Source organism: Eschrichtius robustus, chromosome 1 (genome assembly GCF_028021215.1).
Source record: "Eschrichtius robustus isolate mEscRob2 chromosome 1, mEscRob2.pri, whole genome shotgun sequence".
In the NCBI taxonomy this organism is placed as follows: domain Eukaryota; kingdom Metazoa; phylum Chordata; class Mammalia; order Artiodactyla; family Eschrichtiidae; genus Eschrichtius; species Eschrichtius robustus.
Genome location: NC_090824.1, coordinates 11,344,277 through 11,363,202, shown reverse-complemented (window position 1 = coordinate 11,363,202; position 18,926 = coordinate 11,344,277). Strand labels below are relative to the sequence as shown.

General features: G+C 38.7%; 1 protein-coding gene across 4 annotated transcripts in view; it reads right to left on the bottom strand.

Annotated features, from left to right (window-relative positions):
• BTBD7 (BTB domain containing 7) overlaps window positions 1–18,926 on the bottom strand; it is an 80,434-nt gene that overhangs the window by 22,992 nt on the left and 38,516 nt on the right. Inside the window, exon 4 of one of the 4 annotated variants that reach the window (XM_068541280.1) lies at window positions 10,608–11,061. The exons of the other annotated variants lie outside the window; for them this stretch is intronic. Within the exon in view, the coding sequence (XP_068397381.1) occupies window positions 11,048–11,061 (14 nt within the window). The 3' untranslated portion in view covers window positions 10,608–11,047. Of the gene's footprint in view, window positions 1–10,607; window positions 11,062–18,926 lie in introns of those variants that run through there. 4 annotated transcript variants of the gene reach the window in all.

Genomic DNA, 18,926 nt, shown 5'->3' with positions numbered 1-18,926 from the left:
TCATCTGTAGCCTAGCCATGTAATGGCTCAAAGATGCCCATGTATTTTGCTCAGGTAGCAGATTTTCAACGATGCTGTTGTGAGGTTGGCAGACAGTATGAAGTCTGTCTTCTTGCAATTTACAATTCTTTTTGCTTGTGTGATAACCCCATTTTACAGATCCATCTCCAATTTTTTAAATCCTTTCTTCTATTCTCTTTCACCAGAATATCTTCTTTCTAATCTTTAACGGTGGCAAAAATGCCTCTCTTCAAAAATTTGAGCTATATAACATGAATGATCAAGGCAGAAATACAAAGAAGTGAAACAAATTAATTTGACATTTAGTAATACAAATGATTGTTACTGCTGCATGTTAAATAGGACCACTTTCTGTTTTTATTATGAACATTTTTGTTTTTCTCCTCTTCGTGTTCCTCTGATTACTAAAATGCACTTCAACGTTGACAGATTTCCTGAATAATACACTGTCAGCATCTGTCTTTACTGCCACTCTCATACTCTTCGTTATTCCTAGGTATACCCTCATACATGTTTCACCAATATCAGTGGGAAACCTTTTCGTTGGCTCATATCCAACAGGAAATGTATAAGCTGCTTCCAAATTTAAAGTTTCATATTGGGTTTGAGGTGGTAAGAGGAAGAAAGAAACAGACAAGCGGGAAGAAAGAAAAGGAATTATGGAGGAGATTACGGCTTGCCATGCAACATAAAACAATATAATAAGGTTAGAGGAAGGCTGGCCTTAGAGCAGGCATAGTGACTCTTCAGTGGCACCAGAGTTAGAATTACAACTTCAAGTGCAAATAGGCTTGAGAGAAAAGTTGTTTCAGTTCTTTCCTACTAACCCGTACATGACTGATTCCAAATCCTAAGGAAAGGAATTATGAAACAAGAGGGAAGTGAGGGCAGCATGAAGTAGCAGGAAGAGCATATAAGGCTTTGAATTCAGGTAATTATATCACTAACTCTTGGCTCTCACCTACCAGCCTGTACTGGATCAAAGCACACCACCCTCTGCTAGTCTCATTTCCTCACATCCAGGATGAAATAATCCCATCAGAGTTCTGAGGATTATGTTAAATAATATTGGGGAGCCAATGTGTCCATGAACACTATCCTTTTTCTAGGCAAGACATCTTAAATCAGCTGTGCCAACTCTCTTTCTCTCTCTCTCTCTCACATACACACACACAAAACAAACTAGTTAATGTTTCTTACTGATTCTTCCTTCAAAATGCTCTTTGATTAGCTTTGTTTTCCATTCCTATTAACACCACCTTGGTTCAAATCCTCAGTACCTCACACATTAATTATAGAAAAGCTTCCCACTATCTCTGTCCCTTCAGTATTCTAATCCATAATGATCACGCAGCCGAAAGGTTTGCTTTCTAAAACACCACCATCAACGTATCATCCCTGCACATCTATTTTAAAAAGGCAACCAGAATTCCAGATCCAAGGCAGAGAATAAGCATCAGACATGGGGGTTAGAAGACAAGTCAATCTATGCCTTAGTGTTTTTCATTGCTAGTCCTTGGACTCTGCAACATCTGAGAGCTGGCTGGATAAAGGCTCCTCTCTGTTATCCTTCAGGAGGACCATTCTGAAGAAGATTCTACAAAACTCCTCAAGGATCCTGGTAGGCTTGAAGCCCAGTAGCCTCCAGTGGTAACCAACACAATGGCCCACTCTTATGCTGCTTTCCTTCCTCCCCTTTTTCAATCCCCCCAATTCTCACTCTTGTTCATGGGATTCCTTACCAAATAAACTACCTGCAAGCAAGCCTTTGTTTTAGGCTGTTTCAGCACAGGTTATGGGGGAATGAGAGGAGACACCCACACTATGATAGTAAGGTAAGTGGCCCTAGGAAATAAGATTCTTGAGTGAGATTCTGGAACTAAATCACTCACTGGTAAGATGACGAAGAGGACCCCATTCCTAATGACAAGTGGGGTGGTGATAACCCCTGCCTGTAGCAGCATGACAATACTAAGATTTTTCACTAAGTGAAGTATTAGTTCAGTAGTAGTGGTTGAACTTGAATGGAAACATTAGTAATTCGAAGGACCTGATGTGGCTGGATGAAAAGTCATGAAAAAAAGAAAATGACAGTTAGTCACCCCTCAAGTCTAAGAATTCTGTCAAAATCAGGAAACTTCTAGATCAGTGTTCAAAGAGACCCTTATTTCCTGCAGCTGCAGAAAAGACTGCCAAAACTCAGGCTCAAGATTTAATTTTAAGGATATCAGAACTACAAAGAAGACTTGAGCAAAGTCTTGGCAAACCTCTGACAAAATCTGGGTCTCGATAGGAACAGGTGGACACAGAAACCTGGAAGGGGGATATTTGGGTGGATGAGCTAGGAATGCTAAACCCCAAGATTCACTTGAACTTTCCGGGCTGGGAGGGGCAGCACCTCCCAACTCCTTGCTAGAGGACAGTAGTGTTCTCTTGCCAGAAGACCCTGGAGGTGCCTGAAAAGACAGGGTTTGTCTTCTTCAACATCTGCCCCTGCCTCCTCTCACTAGCTCCAAACCAATAATCAGGATCTGTTCAAGCATAATCACATTCTGAGAGAGAAAGTACAGTCCCTGTTCTGGGAAGAAAGCACACACACCCAAGGAATTACAAGACCTGGATATAAATACGGTGAGAGTGGATATTGAGAGTGCTGTGCCAGGGCGCTAGGTTTGGGGCAGTACAAAAGGAGCAGGAAGGTGTTCGTCCAGAATTCGAGGGACTCAACTGCAGTACCTTCTGGTGCTTCCTTGCTCAGTGATAACGGAGGCTGGGCAACTGCAGATACTTCTGGGATGAAGGTCTGGGTCATCTCACCTGGCAGGCTATCTAGACCTGCTGAAATGTTGGTAAAGCATGAAGAAAATCTAGGCTGGGTGATGGAAGAGGGAGACTGTGCTGACCTGTACTGTTTAAAGTTGCTTAAGCTAAAACTCTTTTCCATGATCTCCATCCCTGTCTGTTTCTAAGCTAAAGTTGGCCAAAACAGAAATGTGTGATTTGTTTGAAAGGAAGCAGCAGCAGCAGCCATTACTCTCTAAAAGTCACTGTAGGGACTTCCCTGGTGGCGCAGTGGTTAAGAATCCGCCTGCCAATGCAGGGGACGTGGGTTCAATCCCTGGTCTGGGAAGATCCCACATGCTGTGGAGCAACTAAGCCCGTGCGTGACAACTACTGAGCCCACACACCGCAACTACTGAAGCCCGTGTGCCTAGAGTCCGTGCTCCGCAACAAGAGAAGCCACCGCAATGAGAAGCCCGCGCACCGCAACAAAGAGTAGCCCCTGCTTGCTGCAACTAGAGAAGGCCCACGCGCAGCAACGAAGACCCAACGCAGCCAAAAAAAAAAAACCAGAAAAAAAACAACAAAAAAACTCAAAAACAAACAACAAAAAAAGTCACTGTAGCTAGATGTGGTGACAGGCAGACACGGAGGTGCCCGTGGATTCTAGCTTGTCCTTGCTCTCCTCAGCTCTGCATCCAGCTCTCCCTCCCAACTGCAGCCCTGGTGACAACACTGGCCCCAGGCAACCACCAGATGATAGGCTGCAGATCCACGGATACAACTGCCACTGTCCTCATGCTTCCCCCTTTGCAGCTCCACCTTAGTGGCTCAATGTCCTTGACTTCCCAGGTTGACTGATTATTAACTCCTTTGGGTCTAATTCCTCTCCCTTTCAGACCTTCACTTCCCCAGCTTCTTCCACAATTGTGTAAGGCCCAATTCCTATAATAATTCCCCTACCCCCTAAGTCAGAGTTGCTCAGCTTCCCTGACTGAACTCTGAGTGATATAGTTACAATGAGAGTATCAATTATAGCCTCCAGCCAGTTGTAGCAGCTGGGACTGTGGCTGATAGCACCATCTTTCCTGAACCGAGTCTTTTATTAGAGGTGTGGCTGGTTATCACCTTGAAGGCTCTGTGATAAATTAGATTTAAATTACTGATTTCCCCTAATTAAGTTAAATCACATGGAATTGTTGATATTAAACCATTCTAACCTATGAAAATCAGAAGATTAAATAATGTATTTGTTTTCCGTTGCTATGTAACAAATTATCACAAACTTAGTGGATTAAAACAACCAACATATCATCCCATATTTTCTGTGGGTCAGGAGTCTGGGCACAGGTCACCTGGGTCCTTAGTCAGGGTTTCTTAAGGCTGCAATCAAGGTGCCAACTGGGTTTACATTCTCATCTGAAGGCTGGGGAAGAATTTGCTTCCAAGCTCATTTGGGTTGCTGGCAGAAATCATTTCCCTGCAGCCGTATAACTAAAGGCCCAGCTTCTTGCTGGCTATTAGCTGCGGGGTTCACACTCAGCTCCAAGAGGCTGCCTGCAGTTCTTGCCATGCGGTCCACTCAACAGGCCATCTCACCACATAGTAGCTTACTTCTTCACAGCTGGCAAGGTAAAAAGTCTCTAGTGTAAGTCTACTATGAAGATGGAGTCTTATATAATCTAATGTAACCGTGGGAGTGATATCCCATCATCTTTGCCATATTGTATTAGTTAGAAACAAGTCTTATGTTGCACTCACACTTAAGGGGAGGGGGTTGCATAATGGTATGAATACCTGAAGGTGAGGATCATTAGGGGTCACAGTAAGTTTATAAGCATCTTAGCAATATCCTTTCTGACATACTGGACAATCCTAATCATTTTAGTCTGCCATAGTACTCATTTCTTTGATCTGCTTTAGCTGCGTTTTCTCAGAACATGTCTAACGTTACTACATTTCTGAAGAGCAGTAAGAACTGCAATCAATAATTCAGGTAAAGGTATATCATAGTTTGGCCAAAAAAAAAAAAAAAAAAAAAGGACTGATAAGAAAGCCAAGAATACTCAGTGAGGGAAAGGATAGTCTCTTCAATAAATGGTAGGTACAGGGAAAACTAGATACCTACATGCAAAAGAATGAAACTGGACCCCTATCTAATACCACTCAAAAAATTAACTCAAAATGGATTAAGGACTTAAAGACTTTAAACTGTAAAACTCCTAGAAGAAAACACTGGGAAAAAGCTACTTGACATCAGTCTCAGCAAGTATTTTTGGATATGACACCAAAAGCACAAGCAACAAAAACAAAAATCAACAAGTGGGACTACAACAAACTAAAAAGTGTCTGCATAGCAAAAGAAACAATTGACAAAATAAAAAGGTAACTTACGGAATGGGAGAAAATATTTGCAAGCCATAAATAACAAGGGGTTAATATCCAAAATATATAAGGAACTCATACAACTCAATAGCAAGCAATCTGAGTAAAAACTGGGCAAAGGACTTAATAGGCACTTTTCCAAAGACATACAAATGGCCAACAAGTACATGAAAAGGTGCTGAACATCATTAATCACCAGGGAAATGCAAATCAAAACCACAATAAGACATCATTTCACACCTGTTAGAATGACTATTCTCAAAAAGACAAGAGACAACAAATGCTGGCAAGGTTGGAGAGAAAGGGAACCCTGTGCACTGCTGGTGGGACTGTGCATTGGTACAGCCACAGAGAACAGTAGAGAGGTTCCTCACAAAATTATAAATAAAACTATCATATGATCCAGCAATCCCACTTCTGGGTATATATATCTGAAGATATGAAATCACTATCTTGAAGAGATATCTGCACTCCCATGTTCATCACATCAATATTCACAATAGCCAATCCAAGACACAGAAACAACCTAAGTGTCTATCAACAGATGAATGGATAGAGGAAATGTGAGATATCCATATCTATAATCTATATCTAGTATTCAGCCATAAAAAGAAAGAAATCCTGCCATTTGCAACAACATGGATGGACCCTGAGAGGATTATGCTAAGTGAAATAAGTCAGAGAAAGAAAAATATGATATCACTTATACATGGAATCAAAAAACATCAAACTCGTAAAACAGAGAATAGAACGGTGGTTTCTAGAGGCTGAGAGGCAGGGAAAATAAGATGTTGGTCAAAGGGTACAAACTTCCAGTTATAAGATGAATAAGGTCCAGAGATCTAATGTAAAGCATGGAGACTAGTTAACAATATTGTACTGTATACTTGAAAGTTGCTGTGAGAGCACAGCTTTGATGTTCTCACTATAACAACAACAAAATGTTAATTATGTGAGATAAAGAATATGCTAACTAATCTTATTGTGGTAAACATTTTGCAATGTACACATGTATCAAATCATTGCATTGTATACCTTAAATTTACACAATGCTATATGTCAATTATAGCTCAATAAAGCTGGGGGGAAAATAACTCTGGATTAAAAACTATTTTCATTATAAAAAAAAAGTAGGCTGAGTTTTTCTGGGTTTTATTTCTTATACTCTCTTGGCTAATGTTCAGAACCTGGATGTCCCTGTTGGGTAGAAGGGCATTAAGATACAGGCAGAGACTTAAGTGCAACATATTTATCTATGTGGAAGTATATCTTTCAAACTTCTGCCCCATTTAATAGCCTTGTAAGATTTTCTTGTAATAGCTAAATGCCAGAAAGCATTACTAGTATTATAGATCCATTCCAAATATCTTTTAAAATTCCCTTTCAGTATATTTTAAAAGTTATGTTCTAATACAATCTCTGGATTGTCTATCTGGATGGATATACAAGAAACTGATAACACTGGTTGCCTCTGTGAAGGGGAACTGAGGGGCTGGGGGACAAAAAGTTGAGAGGACAGGAGACCTTTCGCTGAGGACCCTTTTGTACCTTTTGAATTCTGTTCCATTTGAATGATTACCTATTCAAAAAATCAAATAATAAAAAAAATAACAAAAAACACCAGGCTATGGAAGGTGCCAGGAGTTCCTTCCCTCAGTGCTCAATATAAAATCAATCAATGACCACAAAATCCAAGCAACTATTGGGAAGGAAATGAGAAGGTTCGCTGCTTTGAGAACATTACTCCCTTCTGATGGGAAAGACACAATCACTGAGATTCATTGTAACTTGTGTGTGAAAATGTACAAAGAGTGCTTGTACTCTTTACTCTTACAGCTCTGCCAAGCTGTGTGAAAGGGAAAAACAAAGATGGGAAAGAAGCTGAAAATGTCTAAAGAACAACTTTAGTAACTAAAGGAGGAGGTTAAAGCACACAGACAACAACTGACAAAAGACTGAAGATTTCTCTTTACACCATGAAAGGAAAAAAAAGAAAAAGACTAAGAATTCCTAAGATACTTAGTTGAATATAGATTTATATTTCTTTAATGTCTGTTATAAATTAACATTTCTAATATGACATTTTTAATATTTGTGCTTAAGTGTTTTTTGGGGTGAGAATAGCATAATGAAAGGGAGAAGCATTCAAGGGGATGTCCGTTCTCTGGACACAGACACTATATATAAGCCTCTGCTAAACTAAAATGCGAGGGGATCTAATTCTGGGACCTACAGGATGCCTGAACTCCTTGAAATTGAACACACATTCTCACGTGCAGGCATCTTACTGGAAAAGAGATGCCAAGATACACCACTAGAGTCGGACTGATCCGAGACCCAATCCCAACTCCCTTTAGCTGTGTGATGTATGAAATTTTGCCTGTTTCCTCAACTGAAAAACGTTTCCTAATCCTAAAAATCTCCCTCATCGGGTTATTTTGAAGATTAAGTAAGAAAATATACACACAGCATCTAGCACATTAACTTACGATAAACATTAAATAAATGGCAGCTATTACTATAATTAAGTTCCCTTGAAGAGGGCACCCACTGTACTGGTGTATTCTAATTCAAAAGCAAGTATGGGGATTTGCGGGGGTAGGAGAGGGTAGGAAGGGAGCATAATCTTAAGACAGCAGAGCAAGTCAAAGGTCATAAAGGGAACAGAAAGGGTCAGTGACAACCTAAATGTTTGTGCACTTTTCTCTCACAGATCATTTATTAAAATGCTACATAAACACAGTCCTAGTACTTATTACGTGAGAAACTCAGAAGTTTATGCCTCTTTATCTAAAAACAAAAAATACCCATTTATACCTATACCATGTTTATTATTCTTAAACCATTCTCCCACTAGTAACAAAACAGTAAGCTAGTATCCTTAATTCCATTATCATAATAAAGGAAAAGTCCAAAGCTCTTGGGGTAGAGCCAAGTAATTATGACTTTCAGAAAACTTTTTGGTATCTACTGGTTTTTATCTCTTCAATATAATCGTGCACTCCCTTTGAAACAGTGTACCTCATAGATGATTTCTTCTTACAGACATCATATTCCCTCTCCCCCTCAAATGGGAAAGAGTAGCTCTAGAGTTGGAAAAACCAGGATTCAAATTTAGGCCTTAACACTTTCTAGTTGTAACCCCAGGTGACAATATTTTCAAGCCTCAGTTTATCTGTAAGATGGAGGTAATACCTACCACAGAGGATAATGTGAGCTAAGAGCTTACACAGTGCCTGGCAAAAAATAGGTGCTCAAAAAATTCTACTAAATAAATGAATAAATAGAGTAAGGAACTTTTTAAAAAGAATTAGTAATTTTTGATGCGTAATTAATAGATTTTATCTGCTTAAAGAATGTATGCATTTAAAATAAAAACACTATTTCTGGAACATTTCTTATGGTCTCTGCATGCTGCAACCAAAGAGAGCATTCAGAAATGTAAATTTAATCAGGCCACAGGCTCAGGATAAAGCCAAATGTCTCAGCATGGTACACCAAGTTCTTCATTACACAGCACTGCCGGCTGCTATAGCCTCATTTCTCCATACCACACCTCTCTTATCTCTGCAACCCCTCCCCTCGGCACCAGGCAAAAGTGCCTCGCTCTCATTTATCTCTAGGCCTTGCTACCTGCAGTTCCTTCTGCCTGATATGTGCCTCTTTATCTCCAACCTTTATTTACTTAACTCCCTTCATTCTCCAAGTCACTTCTCTGTAAAGTTCTTGTATAGTTCTTGATACTGTCCCTCCTTCCCTAACTGTCTCTCCTTCCCTAACTCCCTATTATTGAGGTTTGAGGCTCCTCTTTTTCCTATGTGCTCCCTACCATTCAGTGCTTTACTCTATTAGGGCACTTACACTGGAATTGCCTATTGGCACTCACCACTGACACTGGAATTGCCTATTGGCACTCACCACTGGACTATCCTATTCATTTCTCTACTCTCAGGGTCTGGCATATAGTAAGAAGTCAATAAGTGTTTGCTAAATGAATAAAGTATAGGAGTCATAGTGCTAATTCTATAACAAGGATCCACTTGAATCAACAGGTTATATTCCTCCCTCCCCCCATAATGTCCCATTGTTACCTTTATTTGCTTGAAAACTCAGGCAGCTGCTGTTCTCTCAGGTTTACAGACCTATCATGATGACCAGATTTACGACACTGTATCTATCTACTTCTATTTAACTTAGTACTTACTACCTTCTATTTAACTAGGTTAGGAGGGGGAGTTCACACCACTGAAGACTTTAGATACTTAATATTTTTCTTTACACTTATCAACAAAAAACTATCAATCTAGAATTTATGATGAAGCATAAAAATAACAAAGAAATTATTTAATCATACATTTCTGAACCTCTCATAATTATATACAAGCTCAGACAGATATCAAGGTTTAGAAAACCAAGGTGATGCCCACGTATTTTCTAGAAATAGTTTAGTGAATCAGGTTCCAAAATTCAGCATTGGTTTTTTTTTTTCTTTTTTTGGCCGTGCCACACGGCATGTGGGATCTTAGTTCCCCGACCAGGGATTGAGCCCTCACCCCCTGCAGTGGAAGCGCGGAGTCTTAACCACTGGACCACCAGGGAAGTTCCAGCGTTGTTCTTCAATGTAAACTTCATTAGGAAGGAACACTGACAGCAAAAACTTAGTATTAAAACAAACCCACTTCAGGGGTCTATTATGGTTGAAGAGGAACATGGTTAAAAACAAAGCCATGTAAGTGTGCAAATAGTGTTTTCAGTTTTCTGGCATGACTTTCAGATGTGTGGATATTTCACCTTCAAGTACTTTGACATGTAAAAACATTTACTCGAAGTCTTATGGACACATCACTGCTAAGTATGAGGCATGTTTCAGTGGAGAGGACAAAACCAGAGCTCAAAGCCTTTTAATATATCAAAGCTACCCCCTTCGTGGAGACATATTTAGTGAGGCTAGCCCATGTTAATTTGTAATAGGAATTGATACTCCTTTTCATCTACATATATGAAAAAATAGCTGGATGGAAGAACTTTCTAGTCAGTTTATATTCACTGCATGTTTTAGCAGGCTCATAAATTAACACTTCAAACTCCGATTCAGTCTTCAGGAGATATTAATAAAAAGGTACTATTTGTTAAGTGTTTTTCACTGAGTAGTGATTCTGAAGGGTTCTTCAACACCTTTTGTATTATTTTATTATCTGAATATCCAACCAGGGCATCCTTACATTTTTTAGAAACAAACAAAAATACAGTTATTAAAATAAAGTAACTATTATGTAACGACATAATTTTCCCAAAGTTTATTAAGTATGTAAAAAGCGAGACACAGGATAACATGTATAGTGTGGTACTATTATATTACAACAGAACAAGATATGCATGTGAAATACACACACACACTCATACACATGCAAAGGTTTGCAAGGAAACTCAAACTGTTCAAAGCATGTCATCAATAAGGATTTGGGGAAAGGAGTGGTAATAGGTGAAAATACACTTTAGGCTATGTTTCTGTACTATTCTCTTTTTTTTTCAACAATGAGCATACACTGCTTTTGAAATAAATTCATTCAAATTTAAAGTTGTTACAAGGAATGGTTTACTTATGAATGTTACCAAACACACTGCCTATAAACTTTTTTAAAGTACAAAGTATAGGGAATTCCCTGGAGGTCCAGTGGTTAGGATTCCACCCTTCTACTCCAGGGGGTATGGATTTGATCCCTTGTTGGGGAACTAAGATCTGGCATGCCGCTCGGGGCGGCCAAAAAAACCCCCCAAAAACCAAAGTATATAGGAAGCTTAGCTACCGTGTATAGAGTTGGTGGTCGGTAAATTCTTGTTTTGAAGTCCATCTTTTTGATCAGCAGAAGTGGCCTTGGGGAAGTAACAACTTAAGTTACTCATCTCATCTCTAAAACAGGCAGGATGATAGCAGCTACCATACGAGCTATTGTAAAGATTAAGGGAGGTCTCACACAAAAAGAGCTTAGCTCAATGTTTTGCACACTGTAATAGCTAAAACATCTAATCTACCTTAATTCCTGGAATAGTTTCCTCCAGCCACTTTTAAAACCAGAAGTAGACAGAATACTTGCATCTGGGCAGAGTCCTTCTACTGTGGATATTTTAGGAGTTAAGTGCAATATTTGGTTTTAAGGCAGAAACGTCAACTATGTATCTCAACACTGAGTTTGAAAAGCCAGGATACTTGTACAATACAGAGGCTCTTCCTCCTGTCATTTCCCCTCCTAACTCACTAATAATGCCCTCTCCCAATCCTATTTTCCTTGTACTGGTATAACCTGCATCTTAGACTGCATCAGTTTCTGCACTCCTTGGCAATAGAAGGTATAAGAGGAAGGTCAAAATCTGACGATGGCAGAGTCAGAAAAATAAAAATAAGTTGGGGCTTTAGGAAAAGGCCACAATTTAGGCCGTTTTTCTTAGTGTTTCTAAGAGAAAAGGCAACTATAACTGAATCAAAGCAAAATGGGAGTATACACCAAATAGCCCACCACCATAGAGAAAGTTCTATGGACCATTTTTTGTAATGGCTCTGTTTTGCCATCTAACATTGGACGTTTCTTGCAATTGCATCATTGTGTTTAAAAAAGTCTGAATCTGGTAATTTTTTTAGACTTCGGAAACTTGGAACTGTGCTGTCAAATGATGTGTAAGGAAAATAACTCAATTCTTATCTTTAGAAATTGTCTACTTAAGAGTTAATGTAATCCAGTTTTAAAACCATTTGTTAAAGCCCAACTGTTAGCCAGACACAGTGCTTGGTGCCTGCACTTCTATGAAGAGGAATAAACGAGCTCAAGTTGAGGAACCCGGACAGAATTTATATGGTTAGTATGTGGCAGAGGCAGGATTAGAACACAGATCTAACCCCATCTAATGGTGTTTATAAAATACCATTAAATTTGGGCACTGTTATTTATCTCCGAACCTCTCTGAGCAAATGGGAGATGACATGAATCAGCATATTTGAAGTGCCTGCTAGGTACACAGCGGCACTTGAAAACTGTAATTCTCTTCTCCCTGGCACTGCATCTTGTATAGCAACAGTGTTCAAAAAAATGTTAACCTGAAATCAAGTATCTCTGTTTCAGAATACACTGCAGGTGCTATCTGCTATCCTCCAAGTGGCCAGAATTCAACATACTCTTTAAATAATATAAATGCTCAGCTCTTTCTTATCCCAGAGAAGTAGTACTGTTGTTCAAAGTTTTGTGTTCATATCCATACTGACCTGAGTATAGCATTTCATCTTTTATCTGATTAATATCTATAAAGTTCAAATTAAATCCAATTGCTTAGACACTGACTGAAATAAACACACAATTTGGGTTGGGGAAAAAAACCAAACCAAACCAATCTTCCTCTATTTCATTTCCCTTCACTGTGGCATCCTTGGAATTTCAGTATTACAGAAAAAAGGTTGTGCTTAGTGTTGAGAAAAGGCTTCTAATTAAACTCCGCATAATTTTAAATAAAAAGGAACAGACATTTGATAGACTTTACTTCAAATAAACTGTATGTATTTTAAAATAACACTTGCTATGACTGCAAAGTGCCTGGTGTACATTTACATTCAAAAAGTCATATAACAAGCCATAATATTTACACTCACTGTCTTCTAAGTATATAAAATAAGGGTGAATAAACACTCTACTTTCAATAGACAAGAAAATGGCAACTCCTTTACAATTTTATTTTCCTTTAATAAAACAGGATAAATAAGAAGTAAAAAGGTGTCTAATTTAGAATAAGAATTTCCAAGTTACTTTAACATTTTGAATTATATTTGCATTATTACTGTAAATATGTTTTTATTAGTGAGATTTTAGATACATAATTAGTTCTTTGATCTAAATTATAATTAACACAAAAGGTAAGATTATACTTGGATTAAACTTTTTTGGCTTCAAAAGATTAATAGCCTTGACTGGCTTCCAGGAATATTCTAAATTCAACTGATATTCTATTTCATATCAATGGACCAACAAAGAGCTGATGAGACAATTTTACTTGAAATTTAACTTAAAACTGCATTTAACAGTACAGAGTTATACATCATTTGGACCACATCTAAATTTACTTTTATAAATAATACTTCATATTTATCTCCTCGATTGAGGCTCACTGCTTTCACTTTATTTGCAACTTCTAGGGTTAAACATTTATTATACCCCTCCCCCCCTTTTAAAAGAAAAAGTTACTCAGTTTTCATAGGTACTAAACATAATTCAAAATATGTAACTGAGAGTCTACCAGGAGCAAAGCCCTGTGCTAGGTTTTTTGGGTGATTCAAAGATGACCCAGATTTTGATCTTGTCTTTAGAGAATATAGTTGATACTAGTTGGTAGAGGAAATGAAACAGTTACATAGGTTAATTTCAAAATAAGTCAGAAGATGTAAAAACCTAAAAGAATAATCAAAGTGTTTTAGAAGTTTGCAAGAAGCAGAAAATACTTTTAATTTGTAATGCTTAAGACCAAACAAGGGAAGTAGCACGTGAGTTTGGTCTTAAAGACAAGGGTAGAATTTGAACATTTAGTGAACAAAGTCAAAGATATTACAAAACCAAAGAAAAGTGTGAGTAGAGGGTCAGAGGTGAAGGGTTTATAGTTTATATGAAAAACGGTTTAAGTTCTAAAATAAAATGTGCAATTAAATATTTTAAATATTACATGTTACAATTTTGAGTAAGTTTTGTAAGCTACATTTTATTGTGATTAGAGATGTATAACTTGAGTCTTTTGAACTGCCATTCCTGAAACTGAGATTAATTCTTCACCTATGTCACTTATTTAACTGAAACCTATATTTACTACTCTGATCTGTTGATAATGGTCTTTAACTTAGCTCCATTGTTCTCTAGGAAGTATATCCAGACTAATCTGCTGAAGAGGAAACAACTACAGACAGAAGCAAAATGAACTGTCAGCTCAACCAAACCGAGACAGAAGGAAGAGTGTCAACATGGGGACAATGGAGAGGATGGGAGGAGGGAGGAATGGATTAGAGTCGGGACAGTTAGTCTTTGCTATTTTGCATTCGTTTCAAGTCACACACTCTTGGAATCTGACCAAGTTGCTAAGGGAAAAAATTAGGTCATTGCTTTCAGTTGTTTCTCTGTTAGATTTTTAATTCAATAAAATATAATCACATGCATTATGACTAAAAATATGGACAATGCATTTCAGAAGCTATTTTGGAACTAAAGTCATAAATTTCATATTCCAAAGATTGAAAAATACAGTTTTGATCAATATGAAAAAATAAATCTGCAGTTTAAAGCATATTACTGTAAAATGTCCTGGACTGGAATATGCATGTAGATGTTGGTGCTAATTCTGGGCTATTTTGTTCTGAGGTCAATGGTTATTTATGACACGGAAACAGAAGTTCTTACTGTAGGCCTGTGGGTTGTTAAAGTTCATGAGAAAACCTACAGTTCTCCTAAAGAGTGGATTTTTACTAAAAAAAATCATGAATCAATAGTATATTCTCACTGTTCTCACATTTTCAGAGCTGTTTACACAGTGTATGCTAAGGTCATTGTGCAAAGTCAGTGATCAAACACCTGGTCCTTCTTTTGAGGCTCTTCCAATCTAGTCATCTATTTTGGAATTTTATACACTAGTCTTTTTAATATAGGTACTGTTATGAACTAGGCTTCTAAGCTGCAACCACAGAAAACAACTCTAGTCGGCTTAAGCAGAAACGGAATTTATTTGAAAGGATACTGTTAGTACAGAGCTGCTGGGAAAGTTGGAGAGCAGGCTCAGAAAACAAACAACAAAGGAAGCCTGCGAGTGAGTACTACATCACAGAAACAGTCCAGTGAGCACCTTGTGCAGCCTTGGGACCCTGGCCAAAACCACTCCTGGACAGCGAATGCCATCATTGGTACCACTGTCGCTGACTTCTCTCCTTTTCCACTAGGTGTTGCTGCTCCTACCCTGCTTCCAGAAAGAATTCTCTACAGTCCCCGATTCTCTGTGCCATCAGCTCTAGATTCAAAAAGCCTAGGTCATGTGCTGAAGCCCTAAACACAGAGAAGGCTGAGAAAGCAAGTATCCGACCTTTTAGGTTTTTACACTGGGAGGTGGGCTCTGCCTTCTATGAAGACCTACACAGTGAGGAATTTCCCAACATTAGGAAGGAGTTCCTTACTCTGGGCAGCTGAAAAAGTCAAATAACTGATATGGGAATACTTGCCTATTCAGGAAAGAATGGCCCACTCAGTACAAAGCCCTCTGTTCTCTGGCAAAGTGCTCTGAAGCAGTGTGAGTGGTGACCTACCCAGGTATTTAAATCTCCAGCTGGCCCACAATTCCCCCACATATGTGTTTAGCCCCATCCGCAAGCGGTTCAGTCCCACCAGGCTTACAGCTGAGGCTCCTCTGAGTTGATGCTTCAATCACTAGTCTGCTGATTTGTTCCTGCAACTAGGCCACAGTGGCCTCCCACCATCATCCTTGAAAACTGGTTCTCATACTGCTCCCGTGCCTCACCATGCCCAAATTCCTGGGCTTGGGGTTGGAAGAGCTGGTATGAGTCACAACTTCCATCACTTACAAGCTTAGGAAAAGGCTAGTTATTAATCTCTGAGCCCTACTATACTTATAGGTTGTCAAGATAACCAAATGAGAAGGAAAGTAAAAGCCCTGTGTAGACCAAAAGTATAAGCATGATCTCATTAGTTAACAGTCCTGATAGATATGATAAATTCCCCAGTTCTTCAGAATTGTGGCCAATCTAGATCTCTCTGGTTCTTCTGGGTACTGACGTCGTATCTTTATTTTATTATAAAAAATCAATTTTGTAGTCAAAGCAGTGTATGCTCATAATTTAGAAAGTCTTCTACTTAGCAATAAAAAGCTTACTCTAAAAATAAAACCTCCTGCCCTATCTCTCTTCCACACCAGTCCTGCTTCCCAGAGGCAACTACTCTCAGTTTTTTAGTATTTTAGTATCTTCTGGTATTTATCTCTTTCTATGATAATTTTTATAAAGTTTTATGAAAATAAAATTTTAGAAATTTTATTAAACTAACATTCAATGTTCAAATTATGATGACTATTTTTTTTTCTTGATGTGGACCATTTTTAAAGTCTTTATTGAATTTGTTACAATATTGCTTCTGTTTTGTGTTTTGATTTTTTGGCCACAAGGCGTGTGGGATCTTAGCTCCCCCACCAGGGACTGAACCCACACCCCCTGCAGTGGAAGCATGTAACCTTAACTATTGGACCACCAGGGAAGTCCCTATGATGACTATTTAAATACTACTAACTGCTGAGCCAGGCTGTGTACTAGAATTACATTTTCTTCCATATGTAACTTTAAATTTTTCTGGCAAATATTAATTTCCTCTTTTCTCACTTGCTTCATTTTTTATAAATTAACAATAGCTAATTCTTCATAAATGTACCAAAAGATCTGTAACACCTTTTTCAATGTCACTTGTCACTTAATGTTCAAACATTCAGGTAATTGATTTCTTCCTAGATATTTACTTCTTGGAGCCTTTCCTCCTCCTCTGAGTCCAGTCTAGACTAGATGCCCACTACACCGAATACACAGCTCGTACCTAGGATTTTCTTTTCTTCTTTCTGGTGTTAGACCCCATTTACTGGATCCCACACTTCCTTGTTCTTGGTTTACTTCATCATTTAGTGGAACACATCCTTGGTAATTTCCTGAGTAGGGGTACAGGGGAGGTAAGTTTTTCGAGGCGGGACTGAAAAATGCATTTATTTAGCCTGACACTTGATTGACAGTGTGGCTAAGCATAGAATTTTGTGTTTAAAAACAATTTTCCATCAGCTCTTTAAAGGCAATATGTAATTCAGTTGTTGCTACTGAAGAGTTCAATACCATTCTGATTCCTATTTCTTGTATGGAAACTGATTCTTTCCTCTCTAAATCATTTCAGAATCTTCTCTTTTTCCCTGGTGTTTTCTAGTGAAAGGGATGAAACTTTTAATATAGAAATCCCTTTCGCTTTGGCAATATTGATTGTATTATTCCTTAGATACTGTCTTCTCTTCCATTTTCTCTAGTATATATTTCTAAAGCCATTATTTAAGATGTTACACTTTCTGGATGAATACTCTAGTTTTCTTATTTGTCTCCACTGTTGTCCATCTCTTTGTTATTTTACTTTCTAGATTTCTTAACTTTCCCTTTCAATCCTTCTATTACAGTTTTCATTTCCAAAAGCTCCTGTTTTTACTTTCATAGCATTCTATTTATGTCTCATTGTTCAATAAAATGCTCTTTTATGTAAGGATATCTTGATTCTACTGACGTTTTCTTCTGCTCCCTTCATTGTCTGTTTCTTCTAGCATTTGTTCTTATTTCTGTCTCAGTTTGGAATCTTTCCTCAAATGTCCAGGGTTTTTATATTTAAGAATGAGGCAGTAAATACCTACTTGGAAGCTCTTGCAGAAGGAGGCTTGCTGACTGTAGTCTTCTCTGTAGAACCACTGGAAGGTATACTGGCTTTTTCACTGTATAATTTCATCATGAAACCCTAAAACAGGCCTATATGCTCTTGGGCTGTTCACCACTTCTGGAGCCCGATTTATTGTCTTGTATCTGTCCGGGCTTGGACCAGAGCAGGTGAAGGTCAGGGAATGACTTCACCGTTTAGTTTGTAGGCTTTCACATAATCCTAGATTTCAACCTTGTGCCTTACCCCCACCCTTCTTTATCATTATTTCCAGATGTGGAATCTCTCTAGTTCACTTCGTTTGAAAATAAACCTCAGGTCTCTTGTGTTTAGAAGGGAATTGAGGGGGCAGAGGTCAGGATTTGCCACCTGGCTGCAAGTGATATTAATGCAAGAACAGACAGATGGACCACTGAAACAAAATGAGAAAGTACTAACCCATGTATTCATGGGAGCTTAATAAAGGGTGGCACACAGTAAGTTGAGGCATCATTACCTGTTAATTCACCTCCTTAACAGTGATTGCCTACTTGTCTGAGTAAAACACATTCTCAGTGTAGGCCAGGAATACTCCCTTTCATCTACTTGCCAAACCACTCCGGCTGTCTGCCTATATTGCCTCTTTTTATGATGTTATTTTTTTTTTTTTTTAATTTTTAAAATAAATTTATTTATTTATTTAATTTTTGGCTGCGTTGGGTCTTCGTTGCTGTGCGTGGGTTTTCTCTAGTTGTGGCGAGCGGGGGCTACTCTTCGTTACGGTGCGCGGGCTTCTCATTGCGGTGGCACCTCTTGTTGCGGAGCATGGGCTCTCGGCGCGTGGGCTTCAGTAGTTGTGGCACATGGGCTTCAGTAGTTGTGGCACGTGGGCTCAGTAGTTGTGGCTCGCGGACTCTAGAGCATAGGCTCAGTAGTTGTGGTGCACGGGCTTGGCTGCTCCGCGGCACGTGGGATCTTCCCGGACCAGGGCTCGAACCCGTGACCCCTGCACTGGCAGGCGGATTCTTAACCACTGCGCCACCAGGGAAGCCCTATGATGTTCTTAAAACTATTAAATCACCTCTCCACCTTTAAGGGCATATGTTGTCTCAAGGTCCTAGCCTCCCTTGATAGAATTTGTCTCCTTTTGAAACTGGGCTTTAACTTTTAAAGTTAAATCTAATTTGGAATAAAAGGTAACAGTCATTAATTCATAAACATTTACTGAGTGCCTAGTATGCCCCAGGCACTGGGGGCACAAAGATGAAAACAATATGGTCCTATCCTCAA